This window comes from Onychomys torridus, chromosome 7 (assembly GCF_903995425.1).
Source record: "Onychomys torridus chromosome 7, mOncTor1.1, whole genome shotgun sequence".
Classification (NCBI taxonomy): domain Eukaryota; kingdom Metazoa; phylum Chordata; class Mammalia; order Rodentia; family Cricetidae; genus Onychomys; species Onychomys torridus.
The window spans coordinates 56,309,923-56,337,140 of record NC_050449.1 but is presented as its reverse complement, the minus strand read 5'-3'; the positions used below and the strand labels follow the sequence as shown (position 1 = coordinate 56,337,140).

Genomic DNA, 27,218 nt, shown 5'->3' with positions numbered 1-27,218 from the left:
CCATAGAGAAATGGCTAAGGACATGGATTAAGGACAGGAGGCAGAAGCACATCCTGCTCAGTACTGTGGCGATCACCACCAAAGCAGTGATCCAGCCACTGTCCAGATGTTTCATGCCAGCAAGCTGGAGCACTGGTTGGAGATGAGCAAACTTTGCAAGATGTTGTTCATTGGTGATGGTGCTCACGTACATCATCCTTCATCCCAGTATCACAGTGGTGGTCTTGTTCCGACACCATGTCTCTGACCCAACCAAGAGAAATAGATCAAGGATATTTTTAAAAATTTTTTTGAGGATTTCATACATGAGTATATTATATTCATATTATTTCAACCCATCCCTCCTCCAGCTCCTCCTGTGGCCCCTGTGTGTGTGTGTGTGTGTGTGTGTGTGTATCTATAATTTTTTATAACTGTTGTATGCATGGTTGTATATGTGCAACACAGCACATGTTTGGAAATCAAAGGACAGCTGTATGGAGTCTGTTCTCTCTACCTCTGTGTGGGTTCCAGCCATTGAACTCAAGTACTCAGGCTGTACAGCAAGCACCTTTATCTACTGAGCCATCTTGCTGGCTGATCAAGGAGATTCCGTGGCCTTTGAGCCCACTGCCTGAGTAGGACCTTTGTCCAGACTCTCCTGCAGCAGGAACACTGAGGAGACATACCTGTGGATGGAAGGCAGCGCCAGTGCTGTTCAGTAGCCTTGTTTAGGCTGATGTAACAGAACTAATGGCATCTGGAGGAAACTCTCCAGACATTATTACTGATCGCTTTTGGTGAGGAGGTTGCAAAGCAATGCTGTAGTAACTCCAAAATGGTATGTGTGACACTAAGGTGCCCCAGAGAGGTTCCTAAGGAAACTGTTGTGGAAGCCTTGGAACTTAAAAGCAGGCAAAGAAAGGGGAACTGAAGGAGACAGAAAGAGCCCCCAAGAAGTTTCATAAAGGAGCTAGCGGAACTTCTGCAGACATCAGCAGCCCCCTTTGATGCTTGAGAAAAGAACGTCAGAGAAGGGGAGTGTTTCTGGTGCACTATTCACAAGCACATCTCGGATGGAAAGGGACAGACCAAACAAAGTACCACGGCATGTTTTGAAAGGATGGCACCTGCTTAGGATGAGCTCTAGTGGGTCATCAAGAGGGATCCAGAAGTAGGCATTATCCCTGCCCTGAAAACCTTCCAGGAAACAAGATGTGCCTGGAAGACAGTGATACTGACCCCTGGCCTATGTAGACCTAGGAGTATGTGTATATTTTTGTCTTTCTTTTCAGCAGAATACATAATTAGATCTCATAGGGTATAGAGATGATGAAAGAATGTTTTTGCACAGCTATACAGTCTATTTATTTTTTTAAGTGTTATTATAAAGAATAAAGTAGTTGGAAGGGCTTAGGGAGCCCCAGCCTCTCTGAAGATCTATATGCAGTAATGTTTAGTGGGGGAGACATTTTTTCCGCAGTGGTTAGCCACTTAATGACTCACTGGGACACACACACATTGGAAGTGGAGTGTGGAGAAGAGGAGGAAGAGGGGACTAGGAGAAAGTAGGAGGGGTAATTGTAATCAAAAGACATTATATACATGTGAAACCCATTATTGTGTATCATTACTACATGTTATAAAATCTTTAGAAAATGAACAAGTTTAAAAACAAAGTAAAATTGTTATAGAACTGTAGTTAATTAAAGAAAAGGTGAGCACTGGGATTTTTTTTAAATAAATGTAGAGTAACTTAAGCGTAGAGTGATGGTAAAGCCCACAGTAGTACAGAGATAATGACCTCAGCCTTCACAGCCACTCAGCCACAGTCCCTGACGGAGACACTTGCAGCCCCACACCCCCGACTCTGGAAGTGCCCACACGAGTGGGACATTGCTTATCTTTTACAGCAGATTCTCCCTGCTTTTTCCAGCTCAGACATACTCGAGTGCACAGACGCTGTGCCCGGTGCCTGCCGTGCAGAAGGTAGCAATAGGCTGCACAGAGCCAGCCTCGGGCTGAGCACGGTAGCAGCTGAGTGTCTTCATGCAGTTCTCAGGATGAGCTTGTCAGTGGGAATGCCGGGTGTATCTGAGGAGGGGGCAGCTGCCCTCCTTCCTGCTGCTGCGGAACATCTCAGAAATAGAGTTTTAAGAACTGCATGCAGTACAAACTAAAACACACACACAACACAATCAAAAATTTTATTCCAGTTTCAGATACCATGGCAAAGCGCTCTCGGTATCAGTGAGCAGTCATTCCCTGCAGAATGTGTTGTCGTTTGAGGAGCCAGGCCTCAGGATATGCTAACTTGGGACTTGCTCTGCTGAGAAGAGTACAGAGGTGCATCTGATTGTAACGAGAGTGTTTTGTCTCTGGTCCCTCCTAGCATTACAACACCTCCCTGCTTGCCGCAGCGGCGGCGGCAGTATCCGATGACCAGGACCTCCTGCACTCCTCCCGCTTTTTCCCGTATACCTCCTCGCAGATGTTTCTGGATCAGCTAAGTGCTGGAGGAAGCACTTCTTTGCCAGCCACCAACGGAAGCAGTAGTGGCAGCAACAGCAGCCTTGTGTCTTCCAACAGTCTGAGGGAGAGCCATGGCCATGGTGTGGCCAGCAGGAGCAGCGCGGACACAGCGTCCATCTTTGGCATAATCCCAGACATTATCTCGTTGGACTGAGGCCCTCGTCCTGCTGCTCCCACCCTGTCCCACATGAAATGACTTGGCAGAAGAGAACTCTGTGCTGTTTTACCTTATCCTCTTTAGAAAAGTACACAAGCGTGGGTTTTTTTCCTGTTTTTAGGGAAAAAAAATTAAAAGAAATGTACAGAGAACAAAACTATATTTTCAGTTTTACTTTTGTATATAAATCTAAGACTGCCTGTCTGATAAAACACTTGTTTAAAAAAAAAAAAAAAGGAAGGAAAGAAAAGAAAAAACAAGCACCCACAAACCTCCTTCAGTTAATTTTTTCTGGATTCTGAAGACTTTTCACCGTTTGTCCTTTGGTTTGGGTTTTATTTTACTTCAATGGCATTATCTTACTTGCAATAACAGAAACAGAATTGCATGTATGAAGTTTTAAATTGTGGGCTTTGTTGTGGGGAGGGGGTTGGGATAGTTTTGATTTCCATTTTCTAAAAGCAACAGACTTGGATTCTGTTTGTGTATTCGTGGATTTTACCAGCCTTAAGTTATGAATCTCACCTGTCCCACTCATTCCCTTTGTTTTCAGGACATAGCTCGTGGGGGTGTGTGTTTTCAGTGTGTCCCTGTGTGTACTATTCCGTCATCATTGTCCCCTCTCTTCCTGGGTTGGCATTTCGTTAATATCAGTTGCCTGCTTCTTTCAAAGTGCTTCAGAGGTCTTGAATGCTCACGTGAGCATCTTTCTCAGCTCTCCCGATGCATGTTCTCCATCACAGGTTTTCTGTGATCTGCTGTGTACCCCCTAAGAGAAGTGCTGGAGCAAAAGCTGCCTGGATAAGCAGTCTGAGGGCAGGCCTGTGAACAGTGATACACTTGGGTTGATTCTGAATCTGAATTGCCAGTATTTTGTATGTAAGCCAAGTCTATGAGTACCTGCATTTTGGCCACAGGGTAACAAGTTTCCTTGAGAATCTTCATACCAAAGTGGGATAGGAAAGAGCCCTAGAACCCTCAGGGGGTGCTGTATGCAGCTGGCAGAGGACAGTATTCCACCTCAAAAAAGAAAGAATTCAGTTTCCCTCAAGTTGACAGTACAGTGCAGCTCACATGTGGATCTGTAGCAAATCTATTTGATAAACAGTTGAAACTCAAAAATAACCTTAGTTATTTTGTTTCTCTGATTCTGAGTACACTTCCTTTCTTAGCCTTGTTTATTTTTTACACACCTTTTAATGACAAGCATGACATAGGAAGCCATTTTTTTAAATTCAAGAATCAGTCGGTTTTATCTACTCTCAATAGCAGAATATGTAAATATATTACAATTTCTTCAGAAGATGATTAAGGGTCAAAGGAAGGAAAAAGTGCTTCTTATGCTTGAGAGTCCTTCAAGAAGACGCAGTATTCTTACAGTGGAAGGCAGATGGATGGCAGTGATGGAAGGCGCAGGTTTCTCAGCAGAGAGGAAGGGGCACACCATCGCCAGTTCCCATACTGGCATTTTATGTTACCACTTTGTGTTCTCAGAGTTGAAGGACCCCCTTTGTGTATAGTAAACTTCTTTTCAAACCTTGCATCAGTAACAGAAGGACCTATATTAATCCAGGTAGAAGTCACGATGGCTGTATCTTCAGTTGTATGATAAAGTAAAATGGTTCACATTACAGTGTGGCAACTAAAAATGTTATCTGTTTTTTATAGCGTCTCTGCTACTAAACTGTCAACTTGAATTTTGAGAAAAGTTGGTGTTGATATGTATATGTGTGTGTGTATATATGTATTTATAAACAAGTGTGTGTGAGTAACATCGTCTTCCCCTGCGCATGTGTGTTCCACACAGAAACGGCTGTTAGAGTCACAAAACAATCTGCAATAAAAACAAGGCATTTGTTGTCAGTTCAAACCAGAAATGGTTACGTTGTTAAATTCATCTGGTGTGGTGAGTACTTGTTCGATTTTTTATTACTGTATTAATTTAGGCTCGTTTCACATAAGGTCTTAATTTGTGTCTAAATTGGGGCTAGAGTAGGAATCACTAAAATTGTGGGTGTTTCTGTTAACATTGCAATAGGAAGTATATTTTTATTATTTCAACTATCTGAGATAAAATTAATAGTCTTCCTTGTTCTTGGATTTTTTTTTTTTAACTTGTTGGTGGTTTTAGGATTCTGATCAGCAGTTTTTGTGTCTGATGCTGAACTACAAACTAGAATGATCCAGTTGAAGCCCCCCTCTGCCTTCTTCAGCCCAGTGGTGGAGGGGTGCTTTCCTTCTGCATCCTGCATTGTACCAACCTAAGGGGAGAGTGAGTAACAGGGAGAAACCTATGTCCTGTGGCTCTGTCATGTCCCATGGGAGAGTGAACCATTAGTTGACTGTGCATTTTAGTTCATTCCATGTAGTAAGGAAGGAGTTCATTTCTTCAGCTGTTGACTTTCTAAAACATTGCATGTGGTTAAGTTCAGAGACTTTCGCAATCTTTAATAATTAGTCATGCACTACTTTCTCTCCTATATTTACAAGAAAAAGCGCATGGCCACTCCATCTCTTTTCTGTTGTTTTTCCTTAGCCCACCTTCACTCCACAACCCTGCCAACCTTGATATGCTGTGGACAGATACCGTTCTCAGCATCTTTCAGCAAGTTGCCAGGAACCCCCTCCTTAGTCTTTCTTACTAGCATGTACACATGTGCTCTGTACAGTGTGTATGTGTGCCCCTGTCTATCTGTAGCACACATCAGTAAAGTAGCCGTCCAACTAGCAGGATGGCGGTGGCTTTTTATTTACTGTGTGGGCATTAATGGACACATTTTCTAATATGAAACTTAACCACGTTTTGAAAAATGTGGGGAGTGTTTTGGCCAATTTTCCTTTGAGTACAAGTGTGTGAAACTGAATGAAAATGTACCCCAATTGTAAATGAATTAATGTAGAAAGAACCTAGTTTTTAAAGCAATTTGAATTTTAAATACATAAAACTTTCAGAATCTTCAGGACTCGTAAAAAGCACATTGGAATTTATTTTGGTAAGAACTTTGTTTTATGGATACACATTGCATTCTTTTTTTTTTTTTAATTAAACACAAAGCGTAGATTTCAAAGAGGGAGGGGGAATAACTGGTGGTCCCAGAGTGTGCTGCTGTTGTTTTATTAACAAAGGGGAAATGTATATAAATAGATAAAAGTTACCATAAATTCCATGAACTTAAATCTGTGATTCATTGCCTTAAAACTTTCTCTCTTAGAATTTCCATACCGCATGCCAAACCAGTAAAATGGCTTTTAAAAAATGTATAGTAGACCAATGTCAGTTTGTATAAAAGTACCAAGTGAAAATATTTATTACATGCATTGGAGAAAAGTTGTTTCCTTATTGAATGTTACCTGTTTATGTAGAGCTCTTTAGATGTAATAAAAGAAAAGCCTTCAGTTAATTTGTGTTCTGTAAAATACTACTACTACTGGGTCTGTAAGGGAAGAGTCCCCAGAGAAAAGTGCTGGCGCAGCGTGCTCCCAGGGGCCCTGTCAGCGTCGTTCAAAGCATGACAAGTAACTGCTGTCTCCACATCATGCTTTGAGGGCTTTCCTTACTAGAATACAGCCAGCTCTAGACTGAACCACAGCACCTTAAATGTTAAAGGTATCTGTTGTCTATCTGCTGTCCAGACACCTGGGCCCTCCAGTATCTATAGTGAGCAAACCTGATGCTAGGTAAACCTGTTGGAATTTGAGGACTGCACAAGTGGGACCCCTGAAGGAACAGCCTTTCCTGACGGTGCTGTGTAAATCAGACTTGAGGAATTTGAGCTCACTTTGCCACCATGACAGAGCAGTGAGTGGGGAAGGTCAGCCCAGGTTATGCAGACGGCCCATTAGCCAAGTGCTCTTTGCAAGCAGTACTGGAGATGCCACTCGGCCAAATAAGATTCAGAAAACATGCTTTAAAACTACACTGCGGGTAGGATATGATGATGCACACCTTTAATCCCAACACTTGGGAGGCAAAGGCAGACAGATCTCTGTGGGTTCGAGGCCAGCCTGGGCTACATAGAGAGACCCTGTCTACGTTGAAACCCAGTCTCAAAAACAACTGGAGTTGGGATGGGGGCTACACCAGAAGGCTGGAGGTATTTGGCAGAGTGCTCACCTAGCATGTGTGAAGAAGCACTGGACTCAATCCCCAGCAGCAGATAAAAGAGGCAAAGTAGTGCACACCTGTTATCTCAGCACTCAGGAGGTGGAGGCTGGAGGATCAGAAGTTCAAGGGCATCCTCCACAAATTTGAGGTAAATTTGGGATACATGAGACCCTATCTTTTAAAAGGAGGAGGAGGAGGAGTTGCTGGCAGACATCAGAAGACATTGGGAAGAACCTCTTCTATAAGGGTCCAGACTATCCTCACCCTGTCCCACATACAGCATCAGCACAGAGCACCTGTCAGGTCTTTGGTATTCTAGACTGGTGAACAAGGGATGTGCTTCTGAATCCATGGCTGGAGTCAGAGGTGTTGGGTCTGGAGCCTTCCCGTCCAGCAGGGAAATACAGCCTTCTCTTTGGAGCTCTAGCCTCCCCTGGGAGGACTTGTGTGGGAGTCATGAAGATTTTTACTGTGTGTTGCTCTCGATTGCTCTGGCTTCTTTCAGGCTCCCTAGAACAGCCCAGAATTCTTTATTTTTTAATTTTATGTTTCCCAGACAGACTTTTGCTTTGTATATGGTGTTGGCCACAAACCAAAATCCTCTTTGAAGGGATGTGCCACTATTATCTAGCCTACTTTTTGTATTAAAGGAACCTGCCAGGTTGCCTATAATCAAGCTTTTCAGGGAACATATAGTGTCTACTCTCAGGAAAATGAGGCCTTCCTTTCTCAGGTCTTCTGTTTGGTCTGAGCTATACAGTGTGAGATAGCTGAATCAAGGTGACACTATCTGGTCCCCTGGTATGTTCCCAGAGCCTAGCCCCTCATAAAAGATGTGTTTCTGGTCAAACTTCCCAAGAGACACCCATGACTTGATATGTCTTGGTGCTTTCACTAAGGGACAAAGCCACAGCCAGCTGTCCTGACACAGGAATGAGGGCCTCCTGTTGAAGAGCTCTACCCGCCTGTGTTGGTGTGTCCCATGGGCACTTTGGTGATCCACTGCTGCCTGCTCCTGGTTTCAGGGCCTCTCAGATTCTGGACACGGCCCCATATGCATCCCCTTATTCTGTTAGTCCCAAGAAAGTGGCTTAAAGTCACTTGAAGTGATCCCAGATCACTTGAGCAGACCATCCTAATTCCTGGGACCTAATAATGGCCAGGACAGCTTCAGCACATTCTTCTAGGAGCATCAGAGGCCTGCTTAACTCTGCAAGGCTTCTGAAGGGGCCAGGCCCCCCACTTCCTTTGGTGTGGAATATAAAGTTGGATCACTTCCCACTACTCCACTGATCCTATACTTAGCACTCACTCTTATGTGTGTTTCCACTTTATACCTGTTTATGAAAGAGCATCCTGCTGATAAAACTGGAAATGGGGATTTGTCAGTGGGATTGTAGAGTTGTAAGTAATAGTGTGTCTGTGTGCCCATGCTTTGTGCTTGTTGCTCTGTGTGTGTGAGGGGTGTGTGTGTGTGTGTGTGTGTGTGTGTGTGTGTGTGTGTGGTGTGTGTGTGTGTGTGTGTGTGTGTGTGTGTGTGTGTCCGTGTCCGTCCTCATTGCTCTCTGTATACCTGCACTTTGCTTATTGCTGGTTCCCAGCCGACTCTACCCTTATCTTGGAAATGCCGAAGAAGGTGGTTCTTGTATCCAAAAGCAGGCTGGTCTGGCAGACTGCTCTTTTGGAGAAACACTATCATGGAAATGACAGTTGCACATGCTCCCAAGTTGCCAATCATTTTCAAGTCATGCTCTTCATCCTTGTGAGATCCAAAGGCTTTGAGAAGCACAATGGTCTACCCAAAGTGAGGGTAATGAAGCTGCCGAACCAGCACTGGCACACAAACCTGACTTCAAATCACAGGCTGTTCCGTGCTGCACAGAGCTAGAGTAACGTTAGTACTAAACTCAGTACAGACAGACCTCTCATTACAGACGTGTCATACCATGGCTGCATCCTTTATTGGTACTTAGCCCCTGTAACAGTTGTGCCGCGGGGTCTTATTGTCATCTTAGATTTCCCTTTAAAACAAATTAATCAGGTTTAGGTTTTCAGACCCTGGAGCTCTCATACTCTGCTCCCTGGATCTCAGCTCCCTCAGTAGTCTTGCACAGGAAGGGTGATCCTTTGGATAAATGTGTCATATTTCACTTGGCCGTTTGGTTCGATGCCTGCTTCCTTGAAAAGATCGTCCACTGCAATAAATCACATTAATGTTTCAATCTGGGTTTGCTGAGGTTAGGGGTTCCCAGAAGTCTTCCAGGATAACCTGATGGACTTTGCCCATGGACTGAGCCACAAACCAAAAAAGGAAGGACATCCTGCTCCCAAGGCCCCCAGAGACCGCTTGGTTCAACTTCCCCACTCTCTACAGGGCCCGGCATATAGCAGAGTGTACTGCTGAGGATTCAGTCACTGAGACTGCCTTATACCTGATTTTAATTTTCACATTTATTTATTTATTGGGGGTGGGGGTTATTGTCCATGCCACAAGTGTGGAGGTCAGAGGACAACTTGTGGGAGTCAGCTCTCTCCTACCATGTGGGCTCCAGAGATCAAACTCAGGCCAGCAGGCTCGGCAGCCAGCATGGAACTCTTTCAAAGAAACATTTGACCTCTGTGTCTGTCTTTCAAGAAACCTTATGTCTTACCTTACAGCCTACTCTTGCAACCTTCCAATCACACAGGCATCATCCCCAGCTCCAAACACAGCCACATTGATCCAGGCTCACTCCTGCTCCTCTCCTCCAGATAAGTGACAAGCACTCTGTTATCATCACCTCACTGCAGAAGGCTGGGTGACAAGAGCACTTGGCTTACGTGTACCTTGGGTTTGAGTTGGATCCCTAGCTTAATTTGAAAACTGCATCTTGTCAATGTATGTGCAAAAAAATCCAACTGCATCTGAAGTTCAAAGCATCATACTGCATTGTTCAGGGGCTGGAAAGATGGCTCAGCAGTTAAAACTGCTCTTGAGAGGACCCTAATTTCATTCCCAGTAGACATGTAGGTGGCTCACAACTGCCTTTAACTCCAGTCCCAGGAATCTGATGCCCTCTTCTGCCCTTCTTGGGTACCTCTGCATATATGACATACCCTCACACTGGTACATACACAAAACCTTTTTTGTTTGTTTGTTTTCATTTTATTTAACCCATGCCCACATGGATTCTCTGAACTTCTACCAGGTTTTTGTTGGTTTGGTTTGGTTTGGTTTTGAGAGGGTATCACTACCTAGAACTTACTGTGCAGACCGGGCTGGCAGGCTGGAACTCAACAGAGCTCAGCCTGCCTCTGCCTCAAGTGCTCAGATTAAAGGCCTGTGCCACCATGCCTGCCAGATAAGATCTTTCTGAAAATAGCTTTTGAAAAATACACTAATTTAGCCAGGTATTGTGGTGTACACCTTTAATTACAAAATTCTGAAGGCAGAGACATGTGGATCTCTGAGTTTAAGGCTAGCCTGATTTATATAGTGAGATCCTGTCAGATAGATAGATAGATACATACATACATACATACATACATACATGATGGATAAATAAATATGTACATAGATACATAGGTAGATGGTAGATAGAATGTACTTCTCTCTTTTTAAACCCATAGGTGCTCTGAGCCTGAGGAGACAGATTCATCATATTTTATGGAAAAGCCTCTAACCTCCAGCCAGTTGGATAGATAGGCCAAGAATCAGCTCCATCATCAGTGACAGACCAGAAGAAGGCAGCACGCCACAGCCAGGTGATAGCTGGTGAGGGTGCTATGCATGCTAAGGACCCGTTTCTTCCAAATCCCCAGAAGAAATAGTTATTACTTTTGGTATCTTGTGTTTCCCTACATCTAAGAGGGAGCTGAGTCTTCATCGGCTCCTTCTCAGTGTGTTGTGCTGGTTAACCCGTGAGGGAAGTCTAGGGGCCTGTCACTGTAGACAGATCACTAACCACCTCAGAGGATACTCCACCAGCAGTGTCATGGGAGTCCGAGGTAAGGGCAGGCCATTTCCCCCCTTCACATGAAAAACAGTTGCAGTTAAAAGCTGCCAACTGAGAGGAATTGGGAGATGAATCTACCTGCCAGGCACCATTTCTAAAAGCTTTGCTCAGGACCTTCATGAGTGCAGATAAAATCTGAGCAGGCTGGTCCATACAATGCTAGCTCTTAGAGGACCCCGGGGATGTCTGTGACATTCCAGGGCTCCCTGAAGGAAAGACCCAGATTCAAATTCAGTTCAAATCACAACCTGAAACTTTGGTTCTGGTTAGTTGTAATCTGACCAAAAGTTGTGGGTATTGGGTCCTTTACAACCCACTGTGTCTAAGTTAAGCCCTCAGGCTGGCCAGCCAACCTGAAAAGCCTGGCTTTGGAGATCAATGATGAAGATTAGGAGCAGGCCGTGGTCCACAACTGTGTCAGCACCAGGGCTGCCAACAGTGCTGTCAGGCTGGAAAGACATTGCAAATAGCCCAAGCATGTACCTAGAGCTTTCTCAGAATTCCCATGCCCATATCCTGCTCTGAAGCAAGGAATGTAATAGGCAGGACTATCTCCTGATCTGTGGCCAGGGCAGGTTTCTTTAGCTAGTTTTTCTCTGAAAAGCTCTCATACCCCCAGCTCCTAGGGCTGCTGGGGGCAGGAGCACAATGGCCTCTCAATTTGGAAACACCATCAGTGGCCACATGAGAGCCAGCTATGGTAAGAAGATGGCTCTGGGAATGAAGGACCCTGCATTCTGCTTCAGCTCTCTCTCGAGAGCCGCTCACTCGGTTGGCCCTTTCCATCAATCGAAGGGCCACTGGTGTTGCCAGTGTGACCTGTGTCATAGCTTTTAATGTGTGGAGCTTGTGTGCACATGGGTATGCCTGTTCATTTGTGTGTAGGCACATGTGTGCAGCACACCCGTGGAAGCCTGAGGTTGACATCTGGTAGCTTCCTCTATGGCTCTCCACATTTGTTTGAGGCAGAGTCTCTTTGAACTTGGAGCCCACAGTTCAGACTACTGTAGCTAGCCATCTTGTCCTGGCATCCCATCTCTGCCTCCTGAGTGAATACTAGAATTACAGGCAGACAGACACACACACACACACACACACACACACACACACACACACACACACTCATCCAGCTTTTTTATACAGGTCCCCAGGATCCAAACACAGGTTCTCCTACTTGTGGGGCAAACTACCTATGGAGCCATCTTCCCAGCCCCCATCATGGCCTTTTGACATTACGACAGAATATTACCTACAAAGTTTATGTTTGATAACCACACAGTAAAGTTCTTTAAACAAAACAAAACACTTAGAATGTTTAAAGTAAGCTTAGGATTTTGTTTGGCTGCATCCCTAGCCCTTGTGGGTCACATCAAGACCCTCAATGACAGACGCCCCAACTGTTCACATAAAAACAGTCACCATTGTTCCTAGGACCCCAACTGGACTATCTCTAGGCTAACTCTCTACCCTGGCCCACTGCCTGTCCCCTCTGGTTCTGCCTGGAGCCCCGGTCCATTCCTCAGCCAGCTTGACTTGTGCTTACAACCTTCTGGGCCATTCATCAATTGGCCATCTGCACAGCTTTGGGTGGTATACCCAGTATTGTCCTCCCTGAGATTCCCTAACCCTCCCCAGATGGTTCAGAGTCAAGTTAGCCAGGCTGTTACCTTCTTTGTGAGTGAGCTTCTCTCCCAGTTTCATGAGTTTTGACCGCAACTCAGATGCCATGATGTAACCTTTCTTCTCCTTGTCTGCCATCAGCATGGCCAAAAGGATTTCTTTCTTTGGGTCTTCTTGTTTGATTTGTGTGTGCATAATGGTCAGGAAGGTGGAGAAATCCAGCTCTCCATGTTTGTCTGGAAAACCCCAAACAGCACAGTGAGCTGGAGACTGTCTGGCTGTCAGAGCCAGCCCCAAGGCTACCTAGTTCTCAAGGCACTGGTCATGGTAAGGGGACAGAGCTCTCCTGACCCCAGGATGGAAAGCCTCCATTTCACCTTCCCAACAGTCTTCAGTAACAACACGTGATAGATAGTGTTTATGTCAACTTGACGGAACCTACAACCTTACTGAAAGGCTTGTGGGCATACCTGTGGGAGATTGTCCTGATTATGTTAGTTGATGTGAAAGACAAGTCCATTATTGATGGCACCATTCCCAATTATATCAGAGTGGAGAAGCAGGCTGAGTCCTAGCATACACACATTCATTGCTACCTTTCTCTTACTATGTGATCAGGTACTTCAAGCCATGATGGACTTTACCTGATACATAAGCTAAAATAAACCCTTCCATCATTAAGTTGCTTTGGTCAGGGTATTTTATAGCAACAGAAAAACAACAACAACAACAACAACCTAAGTCACTATGCTTATTAATCCCTCCCCCAATCTTGCTTGCTAAGATGACAATAGAAACTCAGAGTACTGAATCATGGCATAGAACCAGATGGAGCTATAAAATAGTACTTTCTCATTGGGACTTCCAACCTGCAAATAACAACACAGAGATTATTACTGACTATGAAGCTTGACCTTAGCCTAGGCTTTTTTCTAACTAGCTCTTACAACTTAATTAACATCTTTCTATTAATCTGTGTTCTGTCATGTAGTCCAGTTACCTGTCCTCTTACTTCTGTTCTTACTTATTCTGCATCCCGGTGGCATTTCCCACGCACCTTGATTCATACCTCTGACTTCCTCTGCCCTGAAGCCCCACCTACTCTATCCTGCCTAGCTATTGGCCATTCAGTTTTTTATTACACCAGTCACAGCAATACATCTTCACACAGTATACAGATATCCCACAACATTTCCCCCTTTTACCTACATAAAAGGGGAAGGTTTTAACTCTAACACAGTAAAACTATATATAATAAGAACAATTATCAAGTTGAGAGACATAAAAGCTTAAGTTGTTTATCTAAGAAAATGCTAAATATATTAGAATAATAATGCAAGTTATGATAGAAAATGGCTTAGGTATAAAACTTTGGATTCAGCCTGGCAGTGGTGGTGCACGCCTTTAATCCCAGGACTCAGGAGGCAGAAGCAGGCAGGCTCTAAAACTGCATAGAGAAACCTTGCCTCAAAAAAACAAAAACAACAACAACAAAAAAAACAAAAACAAAATAAAACAAAAAACCTTTTTGACTCATCAAGACAGCATAGACAATAGATTATTTTCTCCAAAACTCCAAATAGAATATACAAATAGACTGGAAATTATAAATGTAATTCTTACCTGATAATTGTTCTCATTATATATAGTTTTACTGTATTAAAGTTAAAACCTTTCCTTTTTATTTAGACAAAAAGAGGGAAATGTTGTGGGATATTTGTACACTGTGAAGATGTATTGCTGTGATTGGTATAATAAAAAGCTGAATGACCAATATCTAGGCAGGAGGTATAGGCGGGACTTCAGGGCAGTGAGAGAACTCTGGGAGGAGGAAAGGTAGAGTCACCAGCCAGACACAGGGAGGAAACAGGAGGTGCAAGATGGAAGAGAGGAGAGGTAATGTCATGTGACAGAACATAGATTAATAGAAAGATGTTAATTAAATTATAAGAGCTAGTTAGAAAAAAGCCTAAGCTAAGGCCAAGCTTTCATAATTAATAATAAATCTCTGTGGGGCTGGAGAGATGGCTCAGCAGTTAAGAGCACACTGGCTGTTCTTCCAGAAAACCCAGGTTCAATTTCTAGCACCCACATTGCAGCTCACAACTGTTAGTAACTCCAGTCAGGGAATCTGATACATGCACACCAATGTACATAAAATAAAAAAGTTAAAAAAAATAATAACAATAATAATAGTAATATATGTTGTTATTTACCAGCTGGTGGTCCTGACAAGAAAAGTACTATCACAATTGGGCACCAAATGTAGCAAGCTTTCTCAAATGTAGTCGATCTTTTTTTTTAATGGGGATTGCCAGCTCCCCAATAACAACACGGAGACTGTATTAAGAGCTGTATTGAGAGCTGCTGGTAGCAAACTAGTGTTCAAAAGGTCCACCTATCAGAACCAAGGGTTCTGGGAGAGGACTAAGCCATCACACAAGGTGTGTTGGAATTATTGCCTTTTGAATGAATTGGCTGTTTCTTGTTGTAAACTTGTGCAATTACACTATGATATCTCCCCATTACTATGCATCTTCATGCAATGTATATATGTAATCTCATGATTACATCTCCATCATATGGGTACACATATATGTGGGTGGTCAGGAAGACGGCTTTTCATTTAGCCTTATAATTTTGATATATAGAAAATATGCTAGGATATGCTTCATAGCCAGATCCATTGTCCCATGAGACTGTAGACGCTTAAACCTTGCTTTCTTCCTTTTGCTCAGACTAACACAGAAAATAATCTCTCCTCAGTTTAACACAAACTACACGCTTTTAGGTTATTTTTACCTCAGAACAAGTTCAAACTAGACTAAAGGCCTTTGTAAATAGATCATAAGTTTAAAACTTTACAGTTATACACAAGGTCAGAGTTGCGGGTGTCTTACCAAGGTTACTAACACAAAACACACTAAGAAAAGCCTGCCAGTTTTTCGCTTGCCAAGACTGCAGAACAGTAGAACTATGTCTCAAATTTTGTCACTGGGCACTGTGCCTTCCCTCTGTCTGGTCCTGAGGCCTTGAGACCTTGCACTACCATGGCTCCTTATCATCTCTTCTAGGAATGTGCTATGACCTTGAGGGTTTTGAAACTTTTCTCAGGACTGCAAGGAATCTCTGATTAGAAATATATGGACAGTCAGGCAAGAGAGGAGCTGAGAATGAGAGCTGAAAAGAAGCTGTAGACTTAAAGATGTTTACTTAGAACAGTAGAGACATGGACTGAAAGAGCACAGGGTTGTGTGTGTGCATAGCTTCATTTCCTTATCCCTCCAATTAGATCCTTAGCTGCTTGTAGAGTCTTCTTCAGACTTGGAGAAGGTCCTTGAGGCCAGCACTTATGGGCCTTTGTTACAGCTGGGCTGTTTTCACTAAGCACATGCCAAACCCTCTGCAAAAGGCTATTTCCCCATAAATATAGGAGCTGAGTGTGGTAGCACACATCGGTAAGCCCAGCATTCAGGGAGTGGACGGAGGAGGATCAGGAACTCAGTATCACCCTGAGCTAGTACAAGGTGAGTTCAAGATCAGCCTGGGCTACATGAGACCCTACCTCAAAATAAAAGCAAAGGGAGGAGTGGGGGAAGCCACTGGGACCAGTGTTAGTGTGCTTTCTAGGGGCTGTGACAGACTCAGTGGGACATCAGACCAGGGAATGAAACACTGTATACATGGCCAGCTACCTCTACAGTTCAGTCCTGGTGAGGCACATTACCACCAGCACCTCAGGCTTCTGAGCTTTCTCCACCACCACCATCTGCTGGGCCCTTCACAATCCCACCTGGACAGTCCACTCACCAATCCCATGAGTCTGCAGGTGCCGCTGCACTTCCCCAGGCGTGGGGCTGGCCCCCAGGCACCTCATGGACACCAGAAGATCCGTGGCCTTAATCTTCCCTCTTTGCTGCTTGTCATACAGGGAGAAGCATTCTTTGTACTCTGTACAGATGGGGAAGGAAGTCAGTAGAGGTGGTCACTCCACAGCCCATGTGCCTCTCCCTCTCTTCAGGCCTTTCTCCTTTGCCCCCCTCCCCCCACCACCACATGCTGGGGATGAACTGGGACCTTGCACATGTGGTGCAGACACCATAACATTGAGCTCCCCCCTCCTCCCAGGTCTCTTCCCTTTGGCCCTCCCTCATTTCTAGAACCCCATAAAAATGGAGTGTTATGGCGCAGGCCTGTAATCCCCGCACTTGGGAGGGGAAGGCAGAAGAGTCAGGAGTCCAAAGTTCTCCTTCACTGTGCAGCAGTCAGAGGTCAGTCTAGGCTGTGTGAGCTACCATCTCAAAAGCGAAGCAAACGGAGGAGCCAGCAAGGCGCTCAGCCGGTAACACTTCGCTGCTGCCAGGCCTGATGACCTGACTTTGATCCACAGAATCCTCGTGGTATAAGGGGAGAAGCAACTCCCACCAGTTGTCCCCTGACATCACGTACACATACACGCGCACACACAGGACATAAATAAGTGTAATAAAAATGGAAAACCACCAAGTTAAATAGAATTCTGAGAAAGACGAATAGGTGACGGTATATTTATATTGTTCTCACTTATTCGTATGTGTGTGGCTCTATGAGTGAATGCCACATGTGTGTAGGTGCCAAAGAGGCCAGAAGGTTGGATGCCCTGGAGCTGGAGTTACAGGTGATTGTAAGCCTCCCCAACAGGTGCTGGGAACCTGACACAGGTCCTCTGGAAGGACTGTCTCTCCAGCCAACCCTGAATTCATTTTTAGTATAAGCACATACCAAGCATATATCAAATTTTACATGGGCTGTACTAGACTCAAAAAGAGTGTTTATCTGAAATCCAAACTGAACAGGGTATCCTGTGGTTTATCTGGCCAGGGTGCCCCCCCCCTTTCCTTCTCTGTTCTTAAGATGCCACTCAAAAGCTGTTTCCAGGGCTACCCAGGAAGAAGAGAGCCGGGTAGGGCTGCCAGACTCACAGGGACCTTTGCAAAAATCGATGCAACTGTCCTGCCTCTGCCTGCCGGACGCATCCAGAAGCAAGTGGTGGACAGTGGTTCCATGAGGCTCTTCTAGGTAGGGATTTATTACTGTCACAGCTACATGTGATACTTCCTATCACATGTCCAGCCCCGGGGCCCTAACTCCTGAACTCTCAAGTTCTCCTCTGGCGGGTCCTGGGAACTGCTGCCAAGTGTGCCCAGAGCCTCAGCAGTGCTGCTCCACAGCTCTCCCTGTACTCCTTCCTTCCCAGTGCGGGAGCCTCCTCCTCCTGCTGCTGCAGATGGACAGCTGCCAGAGCTGTCCTGGCTCTTCCCAGCAGCCCCTGGAGGCAAAGCCAAGCCACCTGGGAGTTTGGGAAAGATCGCAGCTCTGCAGATGGAGATTCTGCAGGGTGAGCTCCCCTAATCCCCTAATCCCTTCCATTTTCCAAAGAAGGCAGCTGAAGCCTGTGAGAGAGGCCCAGGATGTGCGGGCTGTCCAGACAGGCACACAGCATTCCCCCATGTTGGTAACTGGGGCCTAAGGTAAGGATTAAACAGAGGCCAGCCTCTGAACAAACTGTTTTCTCTTCCAGCCTCAACAGATCCACCTTTTCTTTCATTTCTTAAATGCGTTAATACATTTTATTTAGTTAGTGTCTGTGTGTGGAAGTCGGGTATCTTGTGAGGGAGTTGGTTCTCTTCTTTCACCTTGTGGGGTGGGGATGGGGGAGTGGAACTGATTGCCAGGCTTGACAGTAAGTACCTTTACCCACTGGACCACCTCACCAGACCCAGTCCATCTCCTCAAACCTGCACAGCCAGATTCCCTGGAGCTGGAGTTACAGGTGGGCGTGAGCCACCCAGTGTGGATGCTGGGGACCCCTAACTCAGATGCTCTTAACCACTGAGCCATCCCTCCAGCTCCCCACCACCTTTCTTCTAGACCAAACCCTGGTCCTTTACATCTCTGGGATCCCTGCCTGGGTAACCAGAAGCCACTTCTGGAGCCTCCTGGACACTGTCCTGCATCACAGGGCTTTGTGGGTCCTAGATACCCAAAGTCTTACCTCACTGTGCTAGAAGAAGGTAACAAGATACCAGGGATACCAGGGAGCCCCTGACTCCCCTGAGGACCCTGCACCTTCAGTCCCCTACACACACATCCCCTGCACACACACATCCCCTGCACACACATCTCCATCCTCTTAATCTAGCCACCCATCTTTTACTGCTTTCCATTCTGTCTTTCATTCCCCTCGATTGTGACTCCAAGAATGGGGGGTTTTATCTTCTGGCTCACTGCTGAATTTGTAACAACTAAGGCAGGGCTGGCACAGGGCAGGGCTGGCACAGAAAAAGGACACTTGCTGAAGTAAAGAATAAGTTGAGGTAAATGCATTGAGTTAAAAATCCCTAGAGATATGTAAATACTCCAGATAAGAAAAAGACCTTCTCCAGGCCTCCTCCCCTCCCTCAGAAGGCCTGTGTGTGGAAATGGTTAACAGCTGTGCTAACACATTCATACGTTTACCATGCACCTTACCGGTATTAAAGATGTGCAGTGCGCAATTCACAAATAATAAAATATGCAGTGCTCTCCCTTATAAATTCTATCTAGCCTGGAGGTAGAGGTACACGCCATTAATCCCACCACTTGGGAGGCAGAATCAGACAGATCTCTGAGTTTGAGGCCAGCCTGGTCTATAGAGCAAGTTCCAGGACAGCCAAGGCTCCCAAGAGAAACCCTGTCTCAAAAAACCAAAACTGCTGAGTGCTGGTGGCACATGCCTTTAATCCCAGCACTTGGGAGGCAGAGGCAGGTGGATTTCTGTGAGTTCGAGGCTAGCCTGGGCTACAGAGTAAGTTCCAGGACAGGCTCCAAAGCTACACAGAGAAACCCTCTCTTGGGGAGGGGGGGACTAAATAAATAAATAGAATAAATTCTGTCTAACCAACTCAACATTACAAGTGAATTTTGCCCACTCTTGTATTCATAGTTAACCCACAGCTTCGATTTAACAAAATAATGCAATTCTTTTCCCAGTGAATTGAGATTGCATTTTCATTAAATCCAGTAATGGTCCTCTAGTAAACTGTTCCTCACCATGGTATAAATTATATTCACTAAACTGAAACCTCTTGCTTTCTTGAGTCTCATGTGGTCCAGGTTAGCCTTGAACTTCAGATCCTCCTGCCTTTGCCTCCTGAATGCTGGGATTACAGGGAAACACCATCATATCCAGTTTATGTGGTGTTAGAGATTGAACCCAGGTCCCCATGCATGCTAAACAAGCTCTCTACCAACTGAGTTACATCCCCAGCTCCTATCCCCAGCTCCTAAACTGAAACTTCTTCCAAGTCTTTCATGCTACTGATTGCAGCAAGGCTGTCTTCTTAGCTTTCCACACAGACTGAACATAGGTTGCACCTTCCCTGTTTAATAATACTCGATTTTATTATCAGCTTATAAAATTCCTAGAAGTATCCTCACACCCAGTGCCCAGCACGTGATGCTCTTCTCTCCTTTGTCCCTCCCTCTCAGATGAGAAAACCGATGCTCCAAGGTGAAGGACCTGGCAGCAGCCTCCAGCGGCCCCGTTCCTCCCCCATCCCTATCCAATCGATAAATATTAAAGGGCCACCTTCTTGGTATCAGACACTGGGATACAAAGAGAATCTGCTTTCTTCCTTTCTAGTAGTTCCAGAAACCATAGAGAGGAACAGTGAGTCTTCCATCCTGGCATGGTGTGGGGGACTTCTGAGGCTGGAGGTGGCCTCTAGCTTAGGTCCACCTTTAAAGATTTTATTTTTCTTTATGTGTGTGCATGCTTCCAGGTAGGTGCCTATGGAGATAAGAAGTGTCCAATGCCCTGGGAGCTGGAGTCAGAGGTGGTTGTGAGCAGTTCCTAGATGTGTGCTGGGAACGAAACTTGAGTCCTCTGCAAGAGCAGTACAAATTCTTAACTACTGGGTCATCTTGCCAGCTCCTAGCCATAAATGTGGGCTAGTTCCAGTGCTTCAAAGTCCCCTCATCTGTCCCCTCTGGCCTTGGCCTTGGTTTGGGGAATAGGGAGTTAAGGATTCTAGGAGAAGCTACCCACTTGGACCTATTAGGTCACATCCCTGCCCCCCCCCCCCACTTCTAGACCAAGCTCTGGTCACTTATGTTTCTGGGATCCTTGCTGGAGTAACTAGAAGCCACTCCAGTGACCTACTGGCCACTGTGCTGTATCAGAGCTTCCTGGATCCTCTGCACCTGTAGTTTTATCTCACTGACTGGGTGTCATTTCAGCAGCAATGAGAAGTACATAATGGGGCTGTTTCCATCCTCTGTTGGGGTAAGTTTAGGGGCACAGCCTCAGGGGAAGCTGGCTGTTCCCTGAATGGGCTCTGGCCATTTTTGCCAAGTACTCAGCCACCAGACCCCTGGCCAGGTCTTAGCTAAGCCCTGTGTAACCTGATTCTGCCTTTCTGGTCTTCGGGAAGCAGACCTCTACTCTGCAGGAAATTTAAGAACAAGGTGCTCACACTGAGTTGGGCAGGTGGTGTCAGCTGGAAGCCCTAGTTTCATAGAGACTATGGCTCATAAAGGAACATCCTGCCAGCCAGGCGGTGGTGGCGCACGCCTTTAATCCCAGCACTTGGGAGGCAGAGGCAGGTGGATCTCTTGTGATTTCCAGGCCAGACCTGCTCTACAGAGTGAGTTCCAGTATAGCCAAGGCTACACAGAGAAACCCTGTCTCAGGGAAAAATAAAATAAAAAATAAAAAGAAGAAAAGAAAAAGAAAAAAGAGAGAGAAGGAAATATCCTACCGAGGGTGTAGCCCTGGGTTCTGTTCCCCATCTGCACTGACTACAGAGCCCCACCCTTTTGTCTAGGGCCTTCAGCTACTATGTTAATGTTCTCTATCCGGCTATCACCAGCTTCCCAGCCAGACCCACTCTCAGGCTCTGAGGAGCAATCTCTCGTCTGTGACCCAGCTTTAAAGTCACACTGACATATAATAAGCACCAGGAAGTCAGCAAGCCTGTCTTCGGAGTCACCCCCAACCAGATAGCCAGCCACCCCAACAGCACCTGGCCCCAGGCCTGTGGGTGGGCCAGCTCTCCACCCATTAGGCCTTCCTTCCTACCAACAGAACCCAGCAAAGCAAATTGCCTAATGAGACACACATTTTGTGGGGAGTCACTAATTAAAGAACAAGCCCAACCTACCATTAATTTGGTCCTGGGAAAGGAACTTGGCCTGCAGCGGAGAAAGAACAATTAGGAGGGGCTCCAGCAGGACCCTTCCCACCTACTTCCGGCAAGTCCCCTCACTCACCATCTTCAGGCACCCCTTGTTCCGTTCGTGTTTGGTTCTCTTTCCTCTGGCTTGGAGTCGAAAGTCCACCAGGCTGGGTGGAGGCCTGGTAATAAATCCTCTGCTGCCATGGAGACTGGGCCCAGTGCCATGAGGGTCAGATTGCAGCCTTCTCTGAGCAGTGATGCCCCAGCATCCTGACGTTGACTGTGAAGGAATCATTACAGACTCTTGTGGAGGTCCTTGCCACTGGAGGCTGAGGCTCTGCAGCCCCAGGAAAAAATGCCAGTGTCCCTGGGAGCCTAGATGCTGGAAAGGGGGCCTTGGGTAGGGCTGACTCTGTCCTGGCCTGAGCCTGTCTTGGGACCCTTGCTGGAGCCAGACAGCACACACACTTTCTCCAAAGGAGCCTGGCTCAGCCTTAGGGACATTGTCTTCAGCTGGGACCCGAATCCTTCCTCTCCTCTGCCAGTTTCCTCACCAGATACATGATGCCATAATTATAGGCTGCAGGGACCCAATGACCAGCAGCACACTGCCGATTCTACCTCCAGGGGTGGGGGTTGGGGGTGGTGGTGGCTGCTGGAGCTGGGTCTTCAGCCTTTAAGCTAGCTGCTCAGGAGCCTTGGAGTTTGACCTCTCAGTGACTTTCCCAGGCAGGAAGCTCCTCTAACTCTTCCTCTGCTCCTCCTCACCCCTTCCCGTATTAGCGCTGACTTTGAATTTCTCTGTGCTACTTCCCTTCCCCTGAGAGACGGGAATATGGGTGGCTCCCAGAACTGCCATTAAGCCCTGGACATGACTAGGTCCTCACACGGTCTCCTTCCCTCATCCACACCTGGCGGCTGCTTTGCCTGCATCTAATCCAGACAGGCGCAGTCGTTGGCTATTGTGTGTGGCCACCCAGGCTGTGCACTACACAGGGAGCTAACAGGGCTGCCAAAGGCTGCAAGTGCCAGAGGAAGAGGGCTCTCCCGCTAACTTGTATGAGGGCACATGGACACAGGGGCCTCCCTCTGGTTCTGACCACCTCCATGTGGAATGTTTTTTCTTCCCAAGTTTCTCCTGATTCACCTCTTCACGTTCTTAGACTTGAGAATCTTCGAGGTTCCAAGTCTGCACTCTATAGGGTGGTGTGGTGGGGGAAGGCTGGAGGTTGCACCTCAGCGGCCTTGAGAGTAAGGCAAGTAGGCAGAACGTTGATGGGTAGGCACAGGCCTCAATTACCTACCTTTGAGAAGGGCTCAAAGACAGGTAAGGCATTTTCTTGGGTTTCAGTAAGTGGGTACTGCGATCAGTCATGTGCCCTAAGTGTGTCCTGACACCTGTCAACTCTCCCATTCTTTTTTTGTTGCGCGCGCACGTGTGTGTGTGTGTGTGTGTGTGTGTGTGTGTGTGTGTGTGTGTCTATCCTAAATCATTTATTGGCATAAATTTTAGAAACATTGCTTACATCATCGGTAATGGAACTGACTGTTAGAACGTTGTCGCCCTTACAGACCACAACTCTTGTGGCCAGCAGATGGCAGCCCGCGCATCTCCCAGTGCTGATGGACTGCTTTGGCGATCTGCTGGGTGTCAGGGTTTGTTCTGGTAATTAATTTATGGAGTGGGTCATTGAAGAGAACCTCAAGAATTTGTACGTGAATCCTTCCACCCAGTAAGAATTCAGGCCTCAAAGCTCCGCAGTAGAGTCCAGCTCTCTCAACAAGACTGAAGATTGGGCAATCCAGCTGGTTAACACCATGATGGTCAGGCCTGCCTCTAAGGAACTGGGTGTTTGCAGCCCACCCTCCCAAACATGAAGTCCTGCATCTGATGAAATTTTGCTTAGCCTCGTAAAGCAGCCTGTTTGCTTTACCTGGCCAGGTGGGGCGGGGAGCCCTATGTAGCACAGAGTTAGCAGCAACCCCTGAAGAAAGTGCTTTCTGTCAGACCTCTTCTTCCTCTAGAGCAGTGGATCTCACCCTTCCTAACGCTGCGACCCTTAATACAGTTCCTCATGGTGTGCTGACCCCCACAACTATAGAATTATTTTTGCTACTTCATAACTGATTTTGCTAGTGTTATGAATCATATGTCACTCTCTGATATTCAGGATATTTGTGACCCTTGTGAAAGCCATAAGACCCTCAAAGGGGTGGCAACCTACAGGTTGAGAATTGCTGCTTTATAGTCTGTGCTCGTGTGTACCCACCTTGACTCACCTGATGGCTGCCACCACACAGAAAAGCACTTTTAAATATACTTTCAATTGTGTGTATGTTTGCATGTCTGTGTGTTCATGTGAGTACAAGAGCCCACAGAGGCCAGGAAAGGAAGTCTGAGCCAGTGAGCTGGAATTACAGGCAGTTGTGAGCCACTCTAGGTAGATACTGGGAACCAAATTCAGGTCCTCTGCAAATTCAGGCACTCAGGGAGTCATCCATCTCTCCAGCAGCCGTTTGCTGTTGTTTTGAGACAGGTCTCGTGGCCCAGGCTGCTCTCAAAGTCACTGTACAATTGAGGATGACTTGGAATTCTTGCTCCTCCTCCCTCCACCTCCCAGGTATTTGCAGCCACACCCACTTCCTGTTTGTAGGTGGTGAGGATGTCTCACACACTGTTTTAGCTGGTTTAAAGGACCTGCTACCAAGGCTGGGACTACATATGGGCTCATGGTCTGTGCCCACCAGGCTACACTGTACTCTGCATGCAGCTCTTCATGTCAAAGGAACAGAAAACCACTCCAGTACCACTTGGGGCTGAATTCATTCACTTTATTCTTGAAACGTGGCCCTCCTGGCTAGGGGCTGGCACCTCCCCTGGGCATCACCGACTTCTGTTGGGTCCCTTCCCTCTTTTTTCCACCCTGGACTAAGCCCCCTCCCTGTGGAAGGGGCTTCAGGCAAGTGGCTCCTCCTCCTCCCCACTCAGGCTACTTTGTCCACAAGGATGCCAACCAGAGCCGCAGAAGGGCCTCCAGGGATGTCGTAGGAAGATTATGTCGGAGCCAGGCAGTCGTGGCACACGCCTTTAATCCCAGCACTCGGGAGACAGTAGCAGGCGGATCTCTGTGAGTTCGAGGCCAGCCTGGTCTACAGAGCGAGTTCCAGGACAGGCTCCAAAGCTAGAAACACCCTGTCTCAAGCATGCAAGCCCTGGGTTCAACCCACAGCACTGCATGAATCAGACACACATGCCTGTAACTCTAATAGAGAATAAAGGCAGGAGGATCAGAAGTTCAGTTCCACCCTGGGCTACCAAGTGAGTTCAAAGCCAGCCTGTACTATGGAAGACACAGTCCCTGACCCCAGCCCTGTCTCCCTATATCCTGCCCTTGAAAGGGATGCAGACAGCTAGATCTTCCTCTTGACACTTTCTTATGGAGCTGTGTTCCTGAGCCAAGCTCTTAGCCAAGGCCCTTGCCACAAGTGGGAGCCGATAGGGCAGTCCTTAGCCCTTCCCCGGCCAGGAGAGTGAGTCTTGGCAAGCTTCCCGTGTGCCTACTGGGCAAAGTGTGGAAGGGCAAGAAGGCCCTGACTTTGCTCTCCTCACCTCCATCCTATGTGCCTTTTTGTTTCAGGCCTCTTCCGGACTAACTAGTGTCCCCAGAATCCATGTCCACCTAGAGCCAAGGGACTTAATCTGAAGCAGGTCTGTGGATGTAACTGAGATGAGGTCATCCCAAGTGAATAGGCTAGGTCCTAACTCAAGGGGGGGGGGGGTTCAGACACTACACAGGGAGGGCCATGACTAATGAGCCCACAGCCCAGAACACCCAGGATAGCCACAGGCTGGAAGAGGCAGAGAAGCATCCTCTAGAGCCTGTGAGAATACAGCCCTGTCAACACCTCACCCTCAGAACCGAGGAGATGAACAGCTGCTGTTCTCAACCATCGTGTTCATGGTACCATGACAGCTGCCTCGCAAAGTCACATGGGCTGCACATTTGCACCTGGGCAGTAAGGAACTAGGGTCTCATGGATCCCACTAGTTACAACCCAGAAGGGGGTCAAGATGCTGTTTCCAGAGGAAACTGTAGCTGAAGTCCAGGGCCACACTGGGCAGCCAGGGCCTGGAGTGGTGGTCCCCAGAGGGAGCCTACATCACAGTGGCATACAGGGTCCATCCCCAGTTCCTGGTTTCTCCCACAACCTGACTCACTCTGGGACCCAGTTTGCTAGAAGCTTGCTGGTAGAAATCCAGGTAGATGAAGCCAGGTTCCATCCAGACAGCTTTCTAGGACCACATCCCTAGTCAACTGCCCAAGAGGCACACAGTGGCCCAGGGCTCCACAAACTTGCTATTCCTAAATACTAACTTTGGTAAATGTTTTTAAATGTTCCTTATGGTCAAGGAAATGGCTTAGTCAGTAAAGCACTTGCCTTACAAGCACAAGGACCTGAGTTCTAACCCCAGGACCCACATAAAAAAGGTCAGGTGTGGTGGCACATTTGCAATCTAGGCCTGGGGAGGTAAAGACTGGATCTCTGGAGCCCACACTGACCAGTGAACCTAGCCTAATGGGCAAGTTCCAGTCTCAAAAACAAGGTGGACAGTGTCCCTAAAGGACACCTGAGGTTGTCTTCTGGCCTACACACTGCCCACATTCCCACTAAGGGCTCCCAAAAATGCACAGTCTTCAGGCCCTACAAATCAGTCCTGTCCCTGCTTATGAGATAGCTGTTTAGACCTGATGATGATAGTCCTGAAATGGCAGCATCCTGGAGGCAGACAAGGAATGTGCTGGGCAGCTGAGGGGAGAGTCCCATGGATGGAGCCATGGTCCCAGTGGTGAGGTATGGCCAGGCTGAGAACTTTGGCCACCAAGAGCCCAGTCAACTTGCCCGAGGCTCAGGGCCACCTCCTACAAAATAGCTTCCCACTGCCTCCCAGCACAGGGGATGACTGGAGGGGAACCCCCAGGGACAGCTCTGAGATGCTCTATTCCTCCACAGTGGCCCAGGTTCCTCTAAGAACAGGGTACTGACTGGGAAGAGATCCTTCTTGCCCACAGCCCCAGGAGTCTCTAAGTCAGTGGTTCTCATCATTCCTAATGCTGTGACCTTTTAATACAGTTCCTCGTGTTGTAGGGACCCCCAGCCATAAAATTATTTTTGTTGCTACTTCATACTGTTGCTACTGAGAAGAGTCTCAGTTTCTAAGACCATAGGCAATAAGAGTTTTCTGAAGGTCGCAACCCACAGGTTAAGAACCACTGAGATGGCTCAGAGGTTAAGAGCACCAACTGCTCTTCCAGAGGTCCTGAGTTCAATTCCCAGCAACCACATGGTGGCTCACAACCATCTGTAATGAGATCTGGCGCCTTCTTCTGTATAAATAATAATAATATAATAATAATAATTAAAATAGTAGTAGTAGTAAATAAATCTTTAAAAAAAAAGAACCACTGCTCTAGGTGGTAAGCAGATTGGGGAGGAGGGCGCAGTGAGAGAGCCCTCAAGGCCCAAGGGAAAGCCTCTTACCCTGTAGCCTAGGCCCCAGACCAACCAGTCTCTCCCCTTAGTCCAGAACTCCCTCCGGCCTCCCACCACACTCCCAAAGCTAGAAACAGCCG

General features: G+C 46.8%; 2 protein-coding genes across 3 annotated transcripts in view; one reads left to right on the top strand and one right to left on the bottom strand.

Annotated features, from left to right (window-relative positions):
* The window catches only part of Pias1 (protein inhibitor of activated STAT 1), a 119,555-nt gene extending 113,486 nt beyond the window's left edge, over positions 1-6,069 (top strand). Inside the window, exon 14 of the mRNA XM_036192707.1 lies at positions 2,372-6,069. Within this exon, the coding sequence (XP_036048600.1) occupies positions 2,372-2,665 (294 nt within the window). The 3' untranslated portion in view covers positions 2,666-6,069. The remainder of the gene's footprint in view (positions 1-2,371) is intronic.
* A 2,659-nt stretch (positions 6,070-8,728) lies between these two features.
* Positions 8,729-21,820, bottom strand: Calml4 (calmodulin like 4). 2 transcript variants are annotated; one of them, XM_036194168.1, is made up of 5 exons: positions 21,680-21,820; positions 21,571-21,601; positions 16,199-16,339; positions 12,436-12,624; positions 8,729-8,968 (listed from the first exon to the last, which is right to left on the bottom strand). In XM_036194168.1, exons 1-5 carry the CDS (start codon positions 21,680-21,682, stop codon positions 8,871-8,873), a joined length of 462 nt encoding a protein of 153 aa, XP_036050061.1. In that variant the 5' UTR covers positions 21,683-21,820; the 3' UTR covers positions 8,729-8,870. The 2 variants fall into 2 exon arrangements, with proteins under 2 accessions (XP_036050061.1, XP_036050062.1); XM_036194169.1 differs by lacking the exon at positions 21,571-21,601.
* Between the last annotated feature and the right edge of the window lie 5,398 nt (positions 21,821-27,218).

Coding starts and splice junctions, on each gene's coding strand:
- Calml4 (XM_036194168.1), bottom strand. Junction 12,625..16,198: donor CCTGCAGACTCATGGGATTG/GTGAGTGGACTG, acceptor GGGGTTTTCCAG/ACAAACATGGAGAGCTGGAT. Junction 8,969..12,435: donor GAAGCTCACTCACAAAGAAG/GTAACAGCCTGG, acceptor GATTTATTGCAG/TGGACGATCTTTTCAAGGAA.